This window comes from Chiloscyllium punctatum, chromosome 2, assembly GCF_047496795.1.
Source record: "Chiloscyllium punctatum isolate Juve2018m chromosome 2, sChiPun1.3, whole genome shotgun sequence".
NCBI classification, from domain to species: Eukaryota; Metazoa; Chordata; class Chondrichthyes; order Orectolobiformes; family Hemiscylliidae; genus Chiloscyllium; species Chiloscyllium punctatum.
The window spans coordinates 18187095-18206304 of NC_092740.1; the positions used below are offsets into that span (position 1 = coordinate 18187095).

Below are 19210 nucleotides of genomic sequence, written 5' to 3' on the forward strand. Positions count from 1 at the left end.
ACTTATGCCTTACCACCCACTTCACCTTCAACAATAAAACCTACGGACAAATCAACAGAACACCCATGGGATCTCAGATATCAGGGTTCTTAACAGAGGCAGTAATGCAGAGATTCAAACAAACAGCTCTGCCAACATCCAACCCAAACTTTGGGTCTGCTACATGGATGACACCTTTGTCATCACTAAACAAAACAAATTAGTGGAAATCTTCAAGACCATCAATAATACCCTTACTGCCATAAAATTCAATAAAGAGGAGGAAAGCAACAACAAACCTCCAATCCTAGTTGTCATGGTAGAGCGAATAGCTAACGGGAACTTCAAACCAGTGTCTACAAGAAAACAACACATATGGACCAAATATTGAACTACAGAAGCAATCATCCCAACGTCCACAAATGAAGCTGCATCAGAACATTATTTCAATGGGCCACCACACACTCTAGCACAGAGGAACTACGCAGAGAAGAGGAAAATCACCTATACAGTGTATTCAAAAAGAGTGGGTACCCAATGAACATAGTCCGCTGATTTCTCAGCAACAAACCCAAACAAGCAGACAAAACATGTCCAGAAACCCTAGACACCCTCCACTACATTAAAGACATCTCAGAAATGACTGCCAGACTGCTCAGACCCCTTGACATCATGGTAGCCCACAAACCCATCAACACACTAAAACAGCAGCTAATGAACTTGAAAGACCCGATACAGACAACATGCAAAACTAATGTCATTTACAAAATACTGTGCAAGAACTTTAACAAACACTACATTGGACAAACAGGCAGAAAACTAGCCACCAGGATACATGAACATCAACTAGCCACAAACCGACATGACCCTCTGTCACTAGTATCCTTACATACAGATAAGGAAGGACATCACTTCCACTAGGACAACACATCCAAGCTAGGACAAGCCAAACAGAGACACTCACAAGAATTCCTAGAAGCATGGCATTGCAACTGGAACTCTGTCAACAAACACATTGACTTGGATCCCATTTACCACCCCCTGAGAAAAAGAACTGGAAATGACATCATCAACCAAGGAAACCCAAACATATAAATAGAATGCAGGAAACACCAGCAGTGCTTTGTCTGGAGGCTCACTGAAGATGTTTCCTAGTATGGTGACAAAACATCTGAAAATGAACCTTGCAACTCAGTGAGCAAACCTACACCCAGAACCTCAGCCTGAGCTACAAATCTTCTCAAATCTCACCTCAATCTGTTACTCTTCAACCCTTCTGATCAAGGTCCCACTGTATTCTGAGGTAACTATCTTTGCTGTACTCTACACTACCAAGTTTGGTGTCATCTTCAAACTTATTAATCATACTTCCTATGTTCACCCCAAATCATTTATGTAAATGACAAAGTGTAATTTCAATCTTTACCAATTTCCCCATTTCATTCACTCATTATTAATTTGTCCTATTCTGATCTGTAATCTTTCACTTTATTGAATTACCTACACATTCATCCTTTTCCAATTTACCTCATTCCCTCTCTCCTTAATCATTTACCCAATTCTGTCACTCTTCAATTTAACCTATGCTTTCACTCTTTACTAATCTTGTCATAATTTACCCCATTTGTCTCTAATAATTTACCTTATGCCTTCACTCTATTCTTTTTTGCTATCCTGACCCTCTTTAACAAATTACACTCCTGTATCATTATTGCAATTTAACTGGACATTCAACTTTACGAGGTAAAAACAATGACTGCAGATGCTTGAAACCAGATTCTGGATTAGTGGTACTGGAAGAGCACAGCAGTTCAGGCAGCATCCAAATAGCTTCGAAATCAACGTTTCGGGCAAAAGCTCTTCATCAGGAATAAAGGCAGTGAGCCTGAAGCGTGGAGAGATAAGCTAGAGGAGGGTGGGGGTGGGGAGAAAGTAGCATAGAGTAAATGACCTGGGAGTTGCAGTGGGAGAGGGACTCCCTGAGATTCTTGTAGAGAGAGGAGGAAAACTTCTTCAAGGCAGGCATCCTTGCAAGAGGATTCGCAGTAGGATTAAAATCAACGAGGTAAAAACAATGACTGCAGATGCTGGAAACCAGATTCTGGATTAGTGGTGCTGGAAGAGCACAGCAGTTCAGGCAGCATCCAAGTAGCTTCGAAATCGACGTTTCGGGCAAAAGCAACTTACCTAATTTAGTTGCTCTAATGTTTTACAATTTTCTGTCTTTACTAATTCATCCCATTTTGTCCCTCTTCACTCAATTCACACTGTTCTACTCTAAAACCCTGATGATGACTGAGCACTACACCTGTGCTAAGGTCAAAAATCACTCAACACCCGGTTGTATCTAACAGGTTTATTTTAGAAAACAAGCGATTGGAGCCTCACTCCTCCACCAGGTGCTCGTGAGAGAGGAGACATGGCACATTGAATTTATAAGATACAATTAACGCACATGTATTGGACACTCCTAAGATTGTTCTTAAATCTTTAATCATTCAGAACTGAGATGCAGGTTTTGATTGATTTAATATGCAAACCCCAGAATTTCTTTCAAGTGTCTTGTGTCAAATTCAGTCTGGGATGGCTCCTTTCTCTCACTGGCATGTGAACGAGTGAGGCTCTCAAAACCTTGTGCTTTCACATAAACCGGTTGGGACTATGACCTGGTATTGTGTGACTTTTCTTTGATGCAGAGATGCCGGTGGACAAAGTTAAAAATCACACGACACCAGGTTATAGTCCAACAGGTTTATTTGGAAGCACTAGCTTTTGGGTCGCTACTCCTTCACCAGGTGGTTGTGGAAGAGGGTCATAGGACACAGAATTTATAGCAAAAGCTAAAATTTGTTTTAAATTCTGCGCCTTTTGCTCCTCTCCCAAAGGTGCCTGATGAAGGAGCCAGACTCCGAATGCTAGTGATTCCAAATAAACCTGTTGGACTATAACCTGGTGTTGTGCGATTTTCAACTTTGACTTCTTCTTGACCTTGCAACCGCCTGAGCGCGCGTCTTTCGCCCCGGCGGCCGTTGCTGGGCATGCGCATCTCTAGCCTTTGCTTTTCCCGCCCACCACCACTCCTCGCACTCCATCCGAGGCGGGTGGAGGGGGAGAGAGAAGAGCACGAGCACGCTGCGGCCGGTCACGTGCACGTGATCACCCGATCCGCGCGTGCTCTGGCCGGGGGGCGGGGGGGTGAGGAGGCGAGCTCCAGCCTCGCGATGTCAGAGCGTCGGTTCACTCAGTGTGCCATGACAACAGGAGCCGGGAGGATAATATGCCGAGTAGGTACAGTAATAGAAACGGCACAGCTTTGCGTATTGTGTACGCGATTTCCCATCCCCACTGTTATTTACAAATATTGCTTATTTATTTATCTATCGCCGCCGACGTGGCGCTGTGTTTTTTTTTTGTTTAAAATCTCGGTGGTTCTCCTCCAAGCCCCGTGTGAGCCAGCAGCCGGGCCGGGCCGGGCCGGGCTGAGTGGGCCCGGTCGTCCCGTTAGTTGTGGGGCAGGGCCTCCGGCTGCGGGGAATGGGCATGTTCCCACATGCAGCAGGATGCCTTCGCCCAACCAGCAACCCCGATTACAGAACTCACATAACCGCTGAAAGAAGCCCGCGGGGCCCACCGACCGAATAAATAATGTTATAAGGGGAAAAAAAACGGTTCTTATCTTCGAAATCGACGTGAGACCCGATTTCCAGCGGTTGACCCATCACCTTGACAGTTGTATACTGTAGACATTTTAACCTCCGAGATTAGAGTGGTTATCGGGATCATTCCCTCCAGTATCTCTTCCCCACGGGGTCCAGTCACATCTCAGCATGATTTTGCTGATGCTGCATGAGAGTGTGAGAACTGGAAATATATTTGTAGCCTGCTAAGGGGCTAACTGTATTCGCTAAACTGGTGTAGGGAATAGCTGCTGCAAACGGCTTGACATTTCAGTGTTGTGCTGTGAGTTTCAGAAATTCAGGGAACAAAACGATTTTCTAATGTACGGTATTCTGAACAGTCTCAGGCTGTTAATAATTCAAACGCTTCGGAAATGATTAGATCAGCTGAATCTTATTAGTCATGAAAAGATGTGTATATGCGTTGTCTCTGGATTTCTGCATTCTTCGTTTGCAGCATCAACAGTGTTGTGTGTGCAGGCAATGTGAGATGAGACAACTGTAAAATGTCATTTAATTGGATCTCATGCATTTGTTCATGCACAGAGGTCTATTTTAATATCAATTTCTGGACTCCAAGAGTTCAAAGAAGCTATGTTGTTATCAAACTACACTATCAGATTTCCTTTAAACTTCATAAGCTGCGTACAAAATGACTTATAATGTAACCATCAAGCCTTCTGCTCCAATCCCAACCTCACCATCAAGCCAGCGGATAAAGGGGGCGCAGTGGTAGTCTGGCGCACTGACCTCTACACCGCTGAAGCCAAACGTCAACTCGAGGACACCTCTTCCTATGCCCCCTCAACCATGACCCCACCCCCCATCACCAAACCATCATCTCCCAGACCGTACAGAACCTCATCACCTCAGGAGATCTCCCACCCACAGCTTTCAACCTCATAGTCCGGGAACCCCGCACTGCCCGGTTCTACTTCCTTCCCAAGATCCATAAGCCTGACCACCCTGGCTGACCCATTGTCTCAGCATGCTTCTGCTCCATTGAACTCATCTCTACCTACCTCGACACTGTCCTATCCCCCCGAGTCCAGGAACTCCCCACATACGTTCGAGACACCACCCACGCCCTCCACCTCCTCCAAGACTTCCGTTTCCCCGGCCCCAAACGCCTTATCTTCACCATGGATATCCAATCCCTTTACACCTCAATCCGCCATGACCAGGGCCTCCAAGCCCTCTGTTTTTTCCTCTCCAGATGTCCCCAACAGTACCCTTCCACCGACACACTCATTCGTTTGGCCGAACTGGTCCTCACCCGTAACAATTTCTCCTTTGAGTCCTCCCACTTCCTCCAGACCAAAGGGGTAGCCATGGGCACACGTATGGGCCCCAGCTATGCCTGTCTCTTTGTTGGCTATGTAGAGCAGTTGATCTTCCGTAATTACACCGGCACCACTTCCCACCTCTTCCTCTGCTAAGATGACTGCGTTGGCGCCATCTTGTACTCCCATGAGGAGGTTGAGCAATTCATCAACTTCACCAACACATTCCACCCTGACCTTAAATTTACTTGGACCATCTCTGACATCTCCTTCCCCTTCCTGGACCTCTCCATCTCCATTAATTATGACCGACTTGACACTGACATTTTTTACAAACCCACCGACTCCCATAGCTACCTGGATTACACCTCTTCCCACCCTACCTCTTGCAAAAATGCCATCCCGTATTCCCAATTTCTCCGCCTCCGCCGTATCTGCTCCCAGGAGGACCAGTTCCACCATAGAACACACCAGATGGCCTCCTCCTTTAGAGACCGCAATTTCCCTTCCCACATGGTTAAAGCTGCCCTCCAACGCATCTCGTCTACATCCCGCATCTCCGCCCTCAGACCCCACCCCTCCAACCGTAACAAGGACAGAACGCCCCTGCTCACCTTCCACCCTACCAACCTTCGCATAAACCAAATCATCTGCCGACATTTCCGCCACCTCCAAACAGACCCCACCACCAGTGATATATTTCCCTCCCCACCCCTTCCCGCCTTCCGCAAAGACCGTTCCCTCCGTGACTACCTGGTCAGGTCCACGCCCCCCTGCAACCCATCCTGGCACTTTCCCCTGCCACCGCAGGAACTGTAAAACCTGTGCCTACACCTCCTCCCTCACCTCTATCCAAGGCCCTAAAGGAGCCTTCCACATCCATCCAAGTTTCACCTGCACATCCACCAATATCATTTATTGTATCCATTGCTCCTGATGCGGTCTCCTCTACATTGGGGAGACTGGATGCCTCCGAGCAGCGCGCTTTAGGGAACACCTCTGGGACACCCGCACCAATCAACCACACTGCCCCGTGGCCCAACATTTCAACTCCCCCTCCCACTCTGCCGAGGACACGGAGGTCCTGGGCCTCCTTCACCGCCACTCCCTCGCCACCAGATGCCTGGAGGAAGCACGCCTCATCTTCCGCCTCGGAACACTTCAACCCCAGGGCATCAATGTGGACTTCAACAGTTTCCTCATTTCCCCTTCCCCCACCTCACCCTAGTTCTAAACTTCCAGCTCAGCACTGTCCCCCTGACCTGTCCAGACTTGTCCTACCTGCCTATTTCCTTTTCCACCTGTCGGAAATCTGTTGATATGTTCAGTTCATTTCACATAGGTTTGTAGAAGGTTTAACTTTCTGCAGACTGGATTTAAATCTAAGCTTTGACCAAGTTTTCCAATTTGACAATGTAGCTCAAGTGCAGAATAAGGATCTTCTGTATTTGTTCCAGAATAAATTTGTCCCTTTCTACTCAGTTTTTGGGGTAGATTTTACAACAGGATCAATCTCTTGAAACTGAAGATTGCTGTCTGATTTGTGAAAATTTTGTGATCATAATTATTTGAAATTTATTTTTATTTAAAATTGAGTTGTTATATTGCATTAACTTTATTTTTGCAGAAATTGGAACCATTAGGTATTTATTGCCAGCATTTTTCTTGATAGCTGCCCCATTCTTCCAAAACAAAAATAGGGTGAGGTGTACAGGTGGTTGGAATTTCAGGCAACTCAAGGTTAATATGCACTTGATGGTTTAATTGTTTATTTCTTGCCTCTTCAGATCATCAAGGTGCTAAATGGAGTCCGAACAATTGTTTTCTAGAGGATATTACAGGAACAGTTACAATAGTATAACCAGTGCAAGTAGTGATGAAGAATTGCTAGATGGAGCAGGAGTCATTATGGACTTCACAGGATCGGAGGATGACAACTTGCTGGATGGAGATGTTTCTACAGGTGAGTTGCAGAGCTTTTACACTTCTGTCATTGCACCTGTGTAAACTGTACCCAACCTTGTTTTACCATTATGGTTTTTCTTTGAAACCCAACAATCTTGCACAAAACTATAACTTAAAAGTATAACAAGTATCTCAAAATAACAACTAAAAATGTGTAGTCAGCCAGCAAGGAGAACAGCGTGTTAGCCTCTGTTGTGAGGGTTTCTGTGCAGGAACGAAGAAGTCTTGCTTTACTTGTGTAGAACATTGTTGAGATTGCAACTGAAGTATTATATGCAATTTTAGCCTCTTGCCTGAGGAAGAATATGATTGTCAAAGAGGCCATGTTCTTATGGTTCTTCACACTGATTTATGTCATTTGGGACTGTCTGAAGAGGAGAGTTTAAGGAGACTGAGACTATATTTTCTGGACTTTGGAGGAATGAGGGGTGGTTTAATACAAGATGACATAAATCTTAACAAGATAGACAGAGTAGATGCAGAAAGGATGTTTGCCCTGTCTGAGTCTCGAACAAGGACAGGATGAGAAATGTCTTCACTTGGAGGTGATGAATCTTGGTAATTCTTGATTCGATAGGACTGTGGACACTCAAATCATTATGTAAGTTTAAGAAATTGATTTTTTTTTAGTTATTGATGATATCAGAGGATATTGGAATATGGCCTTGAGATATGGCCTTAATCAAAAATGATGGGCTAGGCTCAAGAGACTGAATGGCTTACTCCTTTTATATTCCTTTGTTTCTATATGAAGCAATGACCATCTCCAATAAGAGACTATCTAACCACTGTCATATGACATTCAATGACATCGCCATCACTTAATCCCCCACTGTCAACATCCTGGAGATTACCATTGACCAGAAACTGAAATGGACTCCATACAAATACACTGGCTAGAACAGCAGGTCAGAGGCTGGGAATACTATGGTGAATATCTTGCCTCTTGGTTCTCAAAGCCTCTTCCCCAACTACAAGGCTCAAGTACCCACTTGGCTGGATGGATGCAGTTCCAGCAATACTGAAGAAGCTTGACACCATTGAGGACAAAGCAAATTGTATACTCAGCAGCAGTGTATGTATTATCTACAAGATGCACTACAGAAATTTACCAAAGATCCTGAGACAGCACCTTCCAAACCTATGAAAACTTACCTTTGGAAGGATAACAGATATATAGGACACCTCCACCTGTAAGTTCCTCTCCAAGCCACCCACCGTCCTGACTTAGGAATATGGTATATTGCTGTTTCTTCAGTGTGGCTAGGTCAAAATTCTGGAATTGTCTTTGTAAGACTATTGTGGATAGACTGCAGTTCAAGAAGTTGCTGAACACTATCTTCTCAAGGGCTGTTCAGGATGGGCAATAAATGTTGGCCCAGCAAGCAATGCCCACATCCCACAAGTGAATTAAAAAACAAAATTTGGACATGTCATACTCCAAGAACTGTTACCTGTATTCTTAGATAAATCATTCGCTATCAGCATTCCATTGATCAGAAACTGAACTCAAGTAGTCAGATAAATCTTTTGGCTACACGAGCAGTCAAAAGTTGGAATTCTGTGATGAATAACTTATCTGATGGTTCTGCAAAATCGATCCACCATCTCCAAGGCACAAGTCATAAGTATTGGATTTAATCTTGCATCAGTGGGTGATAGTGTTGAGGTTGAAGTAGCCTGCTTGATTGTAATTCCAAGCAATACCTTCAACATTCATTTCTTCAACCACTGAAAACAGAGGCATCATCCTGACTTGAAACCAAATTATTATTCCTTCACTGTTGCTGGGTCAAAATGCTTGAACTCTCTTTCTGGCAGCACTGGTTGTATCTATTATCAGAAGGAGTACAGAGTTTCAAGAAATGAGCTCACCGCAATCTTCTGTAGGGCAGTTAGGGATGGGAGATAAATGTTGGACTTCGCAGAGATGCTTGTATCCTGTAAAACCATTTTGAGGTTGCAAAATTATCTTTGTAAGCCTCCATTAGTTTTGTTCATCAGCAGTCAGATTTCATTCCTGTAACCGATGAAAGGAATGTGCAAGTTTATCATGAAACACGTTGGGAAGAAATTCATAAGAGACCTCCCAGAAACAGTGAAAGTTTGATACTGTCTCATATGTAAGTAAACAGGAGCTGACTACATTTATTCAGGCAGGAATTAAAGAGAAACTGTACCACCTGCTTAAAGTTGGTCTTGGGACTGTAAGGCAAACATGGTAAAGAAATGAATGTCAGCTTGGATTGGTTTCTACCACTTAGAGAGAGTATGTCTTGTGAAATGATTTGCTCAATATAAGCAGTGGTTGCTTAAGAGTCAAAATAGGTGTAAAGCTGTGACGCAGGCAGCATTTGCCTACTTCTGTTCATGATTGCTGAGAATTAACATAAGGGTAATGGAATGCATGTAACTTTTATAATGTTTCAGAAGCCTGAACAGAGCTGCTTAACAGATATTTTAAAAATGCACAGGACGTGCAATTTTTTCAGTGGCTTGACTTTGTTTAGGGAAACAAAATCTACTGTAATCTAACAGAGTCAAAGGATGGTCATCTTCTACTACAGGAACTTAAAAGTCATAGAGATGTCAGCACAGAAACAGACCATTCGGTCCAACTTGTCCATGCTGACCAGATATTCCAGAACTTGATTGTTCAGACTGGCTCTCGTGGAATACAGCACTGTTGGAGATTCGCCTTTCAGCTGTTGTGGACCAGACCAACAACCTCAAAATGTAGCCACGAGATAGCCGAGACTGTAACCTTTTCTTATTTAAAGGCAAGTGTAAGACATTGCATTCCAGATGCAATTTGATTGGTCAAACTGCTAGGCTTTAAGCAAAACACTTTTTATTCTTGCACTACAGTAAAAGTACAGATAAAATAAATTGACTTAACCATTGCAATACTTGAAGTAATATATTATGTTAACTCCTATTGATTAGTTGTTCCAATGTAGCAGCCTCCTATAAACATTCTTGGCAAAGGCAAATAGAAAGAAAAACACAAATCCAGCATTAACGATAGTGCTTCAAGCTTTTGCAGAGACAGAAAGAATTCAAGTATTTTTCTGTGGCAGGGAGAGATGTATGGTAGTTTCAAAATCCAAACAACTACTGAATTTAAACTAACACCCTGGTTCTGTGGGAGCCTGACTCCACCCATTCATGCTCCTTCTGTTCCAACTTTTTAAAAGCCAATGCATCACAAGCTGTTCACTTTATTTGCATGGAGGAGACAGCTTGGTACCAATGGCTCAAAACTGCTCTTCACAAAGAAACAGGACAAAATACACCTCTTAAAATCATAATGTCATCACATGGCTCAGGCGAAAATCAAGGATCCCTCTGTTCTCTCAGCTGAATGTACAAGGTCCCATTGCTCTTCTTTGAAATGGTGCAAAGGGTTTCACCCTGGCTGTTGACTCATTTAACATTCTAACAAGTCATCTGGTCATTGTGTGCTTGCTGTATGTACTCAGGTTTGATCCTGAGATGAGTTTCTGACCTTATGCCATCATGAGCACCCTGTATTTACATCACTGTAAAGTCACCCACTTGCAAGCTACATTAGCTTGTGTACTGCTGAAAGTTTTGTTGCATGCTTTTTCTACATCTAGACAAGACAACTCCAATGCATTCCTGGCTCATTCCTCTCCTCTTTTTTTTTTCCTCCTCTTCCCCCCCCCCCCCCCCCCCCCCCCCAAAACCCAGCCAAAAGAAAAAACTCTGTAAACCTGGAGTGATCTAGAACTCTGCCAGTGTGTTAACTGTTATGAAGCCCTATGCGTGCATACACATACTAATCATGCCTCTGGATATACTTCAGCCTGCAGTCAACGAACACCCAGAACTTGAAAAGTCCAGACTATGTTTTTATATCTCTCCATTGCCTTGTTTCTACCTATTTCAGGCCACAGGCCTTTCAGACATCTGGCTGCTTGTGCATTTGGGATTATAGTAGCTCTGTCATTTGTGACTGTGGCTTCAGTTTTCAAGACCCCATGCTCTACAAGACCCTCCCTATTCCTTTTTGCTTAAAAACCTACTCCTAAAACTATACTTCTTAAAAACCTTCCTTGTCAACCAAGTGTTTGGCCATTTCCCCAAATTTCTGCATAAGTGACAATTTTTAGTTTAAATTTTGACTGCAACATTTCCCTTAATGACTACTGTGATTAAAGTGCTTAATTAGTTTGTAATGCCCTTGAATTTGTAAAATTATATGCATAATTAATTCCTAAGCCATTTTCCTTTGATTCGTGTTAACTTTTTGAAAGTAGTACGATCCCAGGTACTGTCAAAACCAAAACTGTATAATATAGCATATAAAATTCAGATTGTAATTAATAAAATTTGCATATTAGAGATCGTATAAATATGAAAGTCTGCATTTAGAGTAATAGAATCATAGACATTTACAGCATGGTGTTTGCTTCTTTTCCTGAGGTTTCGCACATGAGATGCAATTCACACGCACTAACCTTTACAAACAGTTCAAGTTTATTAAAGCTTGTACAAGCTAGGTGACCCCCTTTTGACCCTGATCACAGGCACACAAAGTCGAGTCAAAATGAAGCCCTGAACAAAGAAAACACATTGCCTTTATACAGGTCAGTTGGTCATGCTCGCAGATACTCTGGCCACTCCCCCACAGTCACATGCCACTCGAGACAACCCTGCAGCCACTCTCTCTCAGTCACATGTTCCCCAGGTAAAATGATAGGATGAGATCATTCTCGAAGATAATGCAAATATAAATGCCCTAATCCTGGGGAATCGTTATGCAGACAATTTCCTGACTCAGTGGTTTTCTAAGACAATGCAGGTGTGGTGTACCCAGCTTCAGGGGATGGCTAGAAAGCATTTCTGAATTGAAGAGATTGAATTATAGTTTAATTTGATAATAACAGGAGAGTAGTAGCAAATGACTGTCTGTCTAAATGAAGTGTGAATTACAATGGATAGTCATCGACATTCCTACATGGTATCTGTTAGACAGAATGTCGCCCCCACCCACTTCCAGAACGTTCAGCTTTGCAGTCTAACTCTTTAATATTGCATCAATGTCGAAAGAGATATTCCTATTTAAACTTTTAATATTACAACAGAAACAGACCTTTCAGTCCACCTTGTCCATGCCGATCAGATATCCTAACCTAAACTTGTCCCATTTGCCAGCACTTGGTCCATATCCTTCTAAACCCTCCTTATTCGTATACCCATGCAGATGCTCTTTAGAACATAGAACATTATAGCGCAGTACAGGCCTTTTGGCCCTCGATGTTTCCACATCAACCGCTTTACCCTCCTCCACCTGTTTGGTCACCATCTCAAAGAACCCAATAAGGTTTATGAGGCACGACCTGCCCTTCACGAACTATGTTGACTGTCCCTAATCAACTTATTCCTCTCTCGATGATTATAAATCCTATCTCTTGTAACCCTTTCCAACACTTTACCTACAATCAAAGAAAGGCTCACTGGTCTATAGTGTTTAGGGTAGTCTCTACTCCGCTTCTTGAACATAGGGACAACATTTACTATCCTCCAGTCATGTGGCACTATTCCTGTAGACAATAACAATGTAAAGATCAAAGCCAAAGGCTCTGCAATCTCTTTCATGGCTTCCCAAAGAATCCTAGGATAAATTCTGTCCGGCCTAGGGGATTATTTTTTCGACACTCTCCAGAATTGCTCAAGCACCTCCTTGTGAACCTCAATCCCGTCTAGTCAAGTGTCTGTACCTCCGTATTCTTCGCGACAGCATTATCTGTTTCCAGAGTGAATACTGACGAAAAATATTCATTTAGTGCTTCCCCTATCTCCTCAGGCTCCAAGCACAATGTCCCACTGCTATCTTTGATTAGCCCTAATCTTTCTCTAGTCATTCCTTTATTCCTGATATACCTATAGAAAGCTTTAGGGTTTTCCTTGATCCTATCTGCCAATGACATGTCATGTCCCCTGGCTCTTCTTAGTTGTCTCTTCAGGTCTTTCCTGGCTAACTTGTAACACTTAAGTGCCCTAACTGAGCCTTCATACATTAACCTTCTCCTTCTTCTTAGAGTCGTAGAGATGTACAACATGGAAACACCCTTCAGTCAAACCTGTCCATGCCGACCAGATATCCCAACCCAATCTAGTCCCACCTGCCAGCACTTGGCCCATATCCCTCAAAAACCATCCTACTCATATACCCATCCAAATTACCCTGACCGATAAAAGAAAGCATACCAAATGCCGCCTTCACTATCCTATCTACCGCGACTCCACTTTCAAGGAGCTATGAACCTGCATACCAAGGTCTCTTTAGATTAGATTAGATTACTTAGTGTGGAAACAGGCCCTTCGGCCCAACAAGTCCACACCGCCCCGCCGAAGCGCAACCCACCCATACACCTAACCGAACACTACGGGCAATTTAGCATGGCCAATTCACCTGACCTGCACATCTTTGGACTGTGGGAGGAAACCGGTGCACCCGGAGGAAACCCACGCAGACACGGGGAGAATGTGCAAACTCCACACAGTCAGTCGCCTGAGGCAGGAATTGAACCCAGGTCTCTGGTGCTGTGAGGCAGCAGTGCTAACCACTGTGCCACCGTGCCACCCTAAATTGTTCAGCAACACTCCTAAGGACCTTACCATTATGTGTATAAGTTCTACTAGGATTTGCTTTCCCAAAATGCAGCACCTCGCATTTATCTGAATTAAACTCCATCTGCCACTACTCAGCCCATTGGCCCATCTGATCAAGATCCTGTTGTAATTGGAGGTAACCTTCTTTGCTGACCACTGCACCTCCAATTGTGGTGTCATCTACAAACTTACTAACTATCCCTTTTATGCTTACATCCAAATCATTTATATAAATGATTAAAAGCAGTGAACCCAGCACTGATCCTTGTGGCACTCCACTGGTCTCAGGCCTCCAGACTGAAAAACAGCCCTCCATCACCACCCTCTGTCTTCTACCTTTTTGAGCCAGTTTTGTATCCAAGTGGCTGGTTCTCCCTGTATTCCATGAGATCTAACCTTGCTAATCAGTCTCCCATGGGGAACCTTGTCGAACACCTTACTGAAGTCCATATAGATCACATCTACTACTCTGCCCTTATCAATCCTCTTTGTTACTTATTCAAAAAACTCAATCAAGTTCATGAGACATGATTTCCCATGCACAAAGTCATGTTGACTATCCCTAATCAGTCCTTGCCTTACTAAATACATGTACATCCTGTCCCTCATGTTTCCCTCCAACAACTTGCCCACCACTGACATCAGGCTTCCTGGTCTGTAGTTCCCTGGCTTGTCCTTACCACCTTTCTTAAACAGTGGAACCATGTTAGCCAACCTCCAGTCTTCCGGCACCTCACCTGTGACTATCAATGACACAAATATCTCAGCAGTAGGGCCGGCAATCACTTCTCTAGCTTCCCACAGAGTTCTAGGGTGCACCTGATCAGGTCCTGGGGATTTATCTACTTTTAGGCGTTTCAAGACATCACTTCCTTCTCTGTAATCTGGACATTTTTCAAGATGTCACCATCTATTTCCCTACATTCTATATCTTCCATGTTCTTTTCCACCGTAAGTGCTGATGTAAAATACTCTTTTAGTATCTCACCCATTTTCTGCAGCTCCACACAATCTTGATCTTTGAGGGGCCCTATTCTCTCTCTAGTTACCCTTTTTTCCTGAATATATTTGTAAAAACCCTTTGGCAAATAGAATTAAGGAGAATCCAAAGTTATCCCATGTCCCCTTTTTGCCCTCCTGATTTCCCTCTTAAGTATCCTCCTACTTCCTTTATACTGTTTTAAGGATTCACTCGAACTATCCTGTCTATACCTGACATATGCTTCCATCTTTTTCTTAACCAAACCCTCAATTTCTTTAGTCATCCAGCATTCCCTATACCTACCAGTCTTTCCTTTCACCCTGACAAGAATATACTTTCTCTGGATTCTTGTTATCTCATTTCTGAAGGCTTCCCATTTTTCCAGCCGTCCCTTTACCTGCGAACATTTGCCCCCATCAGCTTTTGAGAGTTCTTGTCTAATACCGCCAAAATTGGCCTTTCTCCAAGCTAGAACTTCAACTTTTAGATCTGGTCTATCCTTTTCCATCACTATTTTAAAACTAATAGAATTATGGTCGCTTGCCCCAATGTGCTCCCCCACTGACACCTCAGTCTTCTGCCTTGCCTTATTTCCCAAGAGTAGGTCAAGCTTTGCACCTTCTCTAGTAGGTACATCCACAAACTGAATCAGAAAATTGTCTTGTACACACTTAACAAATTCCTCTCCATCCAAACCCTTAACACTACGGCAATCCCAGTCTAATGTTTGTAAAGTTAAAATCCCCTACCATAACCACCCTATTATTCTTACAGATAGCTGAAATCTCCTTACAAATTAGTTTCGCGATTTCCCTCTATGAGGGGGGTCTATGATACAATCCCAATAAGGTGATCATCCCTTTCTTATTTCTCAGTTCCACCCAAATAATTTCCCTGGATGTATTTCCAGGAATATCCTCCCTCAGTACAGCTGTAATGCTGCCCTTGACAAAAACACCACACCCACTCCTTTCTTGCCTCCCTTTCTACCCTTCCTATAGCATTTCTATCCTGGAACATTAAACTGCCAGTCCTGTCCATCCCTGAGCCATGTTTCTGTAATTGCTATGATATCCCAGTCCCATATTCCTAACCATGCCCTGAGTTCATCTGCCTTCCCTGTTAGGCCCCTTGCATTGAAATAACTGCAGTGTAATTTATTAGTCCTGCCTGTCCTGACTGTTTGACTCGCTTCTGTTCTCAACTGTACCAGTCTCCGATTGATCTCTTTCCTCACTATCTCCATGCGTCCCATCACCTCCCCCACCTTACTAGTTTAAATCCTCCCAAGCATCTCTAGCAAAACTCTCTGCCAGTATTAGTCCCCTTTCAACTTAGGTGCAATCCTTCCTTCTTGTACAGGTCACATCTACCCCAAAAGAAATTCCAGTAATTGAAAAATGTGAATCCTTCTCCCATACATCAGCTCCTCAGTCACGCAATCATCTACTCTACCCTGCTATTCCTGCCCTCACTAGCTCATAGCACCGGGAGTAATCCAGATATTACTACTCTCGAGGGCCTCCTTTTTAAATTCCTGCCTAACTCTGTAATCTCCCTTCAGAATCTCAAAATTTTCCTTTCCTATGTGGGCAATAACCTCTTGCTGGCCCCTCTCTCCCTTGAGAACATTCTGCACCCTCTCTGAGAAATCCTTCATCCTGATGCCAGGGAAGCAACACACCATTCTGATTTTTCGCTGCTGGCCTCAGAAACGTCTGAATGTACCTTGGACTAGAGAGTCCCCTAACACAATTGATCTCTTGGAACCTGACGTACCCCTCATTGCATTAGAGCCAGTCTCAATACCAGAAATGTGTCTGTTCATGCTACGTTCCCCAGAGAATCCATCACCCCCTAGTTTTCTAAAACAGCATACTTGTTTGAAATGGGGATAGCAACAGAAGACTCCTGCAGTAACTGCCTACATCTCTTACTTTTCCTGGAGTTAACCCATCTATGTGACTGTGTATCTGCAACTTTTCCATAAGACCATAAGACATAGGAGTGGAAGTAAGGCCATTCGGCCCATCGAGTCCACTCCACCATTCAATCATGGCTGATGGGCATTTCAACTCCACTTACCCGCATTCTCCCCGTAGCTCTTAATTCCTCGAGACAACAAGAATCTATCAATCTCTGCCTTGAAGACATTTAGCGTCCCGGCCTCCACTGCACTCTGCGGCAATGAATTCCACAGGCCCACCACTCTCTGGCTGAAGAAATGTCTCCGCATTTCTGTTCTGAATTTACCCCCTCTAATTCTAAGGCTGTGTCCACGGGTCCTAGTCTCCTCACCGAACGCAAACAATTTCCTAGCGTCCACCCTTTTCAAGCCATGTATTATCTTGTACGTCTCTATTAAGTCTCCCCTTAATCTTCTAAACTCCAACGAATACAATCCCAGGATCCTCAGCCGTTCCTCATATGTTAGACCTACCATTCCAGGGATCATCCGTGTGAATCTCTGCTGGACATGTTCCAGTGCCAGTATGTCCTTCCTGAGGTGTGGGGACCAAAACTGGACACAGTACTCCAAATGGAGCCTAACCAGAGCTTTATCAAGTCTCAGTAGCATAACGGTGCTTTTATATTCCAACCCTCTTGAGATAAGTGACAACATTGCATTCGCTTTCTTAATCATGGACTCAACCTGCATGTTGACCTTTAGAGAATCCTCGACCAGCACTCCCAGATCCCTTTGTACTTTTCCTCCTGTTTATAATTGCCATCCATCAGGGCGGCATGGTGGTACAGTGGTTAGCATAACTACCTCACAGCACCAGAGACCCAGGTTCAATTCCCGCCTCAGACATCTGTCTGTGTGGAGTTTGCACACACTCCCCATGTTCTGCTTGAGTTTTTCTGGGTGCTCCGGTTTCCTCCCTCAGTCTAAAAACGTGCAGGTTAGGTGGATTGGCCATGCTAAATTACCCATAGTGTTAGGTGAAGGGGTAAATGTAGGGGAATAGGTCTGGGTAGGTTGCTCTTTGGGGGGGTTGCTGTGGACTTGTTGGGCCAAAGGGCTTGCTTCCACACTAAGTAATCTAAACATACTGTGGCTGTTGTAAATTCCTCATTCCCTTTAATTGTCTTTCCAACCGATCAATTTGACTTCATTGGATTCACAACCAACGGCATTTATTGCAGATATAATCCACAGTAATCCGTAAACTCTCCTTCAACTCTCACATCTGACAAGAAGCGCACGTCACTCTAATAAAGGCCATTTTTGCTTCTTCACAATCTACAGACCCAGAAAATAACACCGTCTTAGTCCTCTACAAAACACTGCTCCAGGTTAAATTGATAGTTATGGCTGAAAGTTTTTAAGTTTAATCAAGAGACATATCTCAAAAAAACATATAATCAAGAAACAACCCACTCTACTCGCTCCTGCAGACTTTCTGTAGCCACACTTAAAACTATTCACTTATCTGTTTCTGTGCTGTGACTTCGCCCAAACAGTTCCTCCAAGATCAGTTGTGAATTTCACTGTTTGGAATGCGCCTGAGAAAATTAACAATGTCCAGTGATACATGAATTGAAGAGATTCAACCTTTTTAGTCAACCACAGCTCCCTCACTCGACCACTTCCTCCTTGCCTGACAAGTACATATTAATCAAGGACACGCAGTAGCTGTTCCTTGAATAAGCTCCACACTTCAATTGTGCCCATCGCCTGCAGTTTCCTTGCCCATCCTTTACATCCTAAATCTTGCCTTATCACATTGTAATTGCCTTTCCCCCCAGCAATAACTCTTGCCCTGGGTTATGTACCTATCCCTTTCCATCACTAAAGTAAACATAACTGAATTGTGGTCACTATCACCAAAGTGCTCACTTACCTCCAAATCTAACACCTGGACTGGCTCATAACCGAGTCCCAAATCCAGTGTGGCCTCACCCCTTGTTGGCTTGTCTACATACTGTGTTAGGAAACTATCCTGCATGCATTGGACAAAAACTGAGAACTTTAGATGGGTCTGTTGTAAATGTTGTCATTGTTCCAGCCTCCACCATTTCTTCTGGCGGCTCATTACCTTTTTTATAAAAATTTTATTGTCAAATGTACTTATGTAGGTTTTGCTCAAGTTCATCACCCCACCCCTCCAAAAGAAAGACTCTGGCCAGCAATGCGACCTATTCCATATTGCCTTCTGCAAACATGTTCTATTAACCTGACTTGTCTTGCAACAGACTGCATGAGGACAGAATGGCAAGGGAACAATGGAGGAGGTTTCTCGAGAGATTATGAATGGGGGTGGGGGGTGCGGAATGCTGACAGTTACTTTCACATGCTTTATTTGCAGTGGTGGCTATTTTCCAAGCTGTTTCTAATTGTTCTCTGGTCATTAATTATACAGACACCACCACTGTACTGCTTTATCTTAGAGTCATACAACATAGAAACAGACCCTTCGGTTCAACGCATCCATGCCGACCAGATAGCCTAAATTAATCTCGTCCCATTTGTCTGCATTTGGCCCATATCCCCCTCAGCCCTTTCCATTACATACACATGCAAATGCCTTTTAAATGTAATTGTCCCGGTCTTCTTCACTTTCTCTGTTCATTCAATACATCCAAGTGTGTGTGAAAAAGTTGCCCCTTAGGTCCTTTTCCACCCCTTACCTTAAACCTGTGCCATCTAGTTTTGGACTCAACCACCCCCGTCCATG

At 43.7% G+C, this 19210-nt stretch overlaps 1 protein-coding gene across 3 annotated transcripts in view; it reads left to right on the forward strand.

Annotated features, from left to right (window-relative positions):
* The first annotated feature begins 3147 nt into the window (after positions 1–3147).
* Positions 3148–19210, forward strand: part of clcn3 (chloride channel 3) — a 148057-nt gene continuing 131994 nt past the window's right edge. For 2 of the 3 annotated variants that reach the window (XM_072594530.1, XM_072594547.1), the window contains exons 1-2: positions 3148–3263; positions 6727–6902. In XM_072594530.1, the coding sequence (XP_072450631.1) occupies positions 6743–6902 (160 nt within the window). In that variant the 5' untranslated portion in view covers positions 3148–3263; positions 6727–6742. Of the gene's footprint in view, positions 3268–6726; positions 6903–19210 lie in introns of all 3 variants that reach the window. The other variant, XM_072594537.1, reaches the window with a different exon arrangement.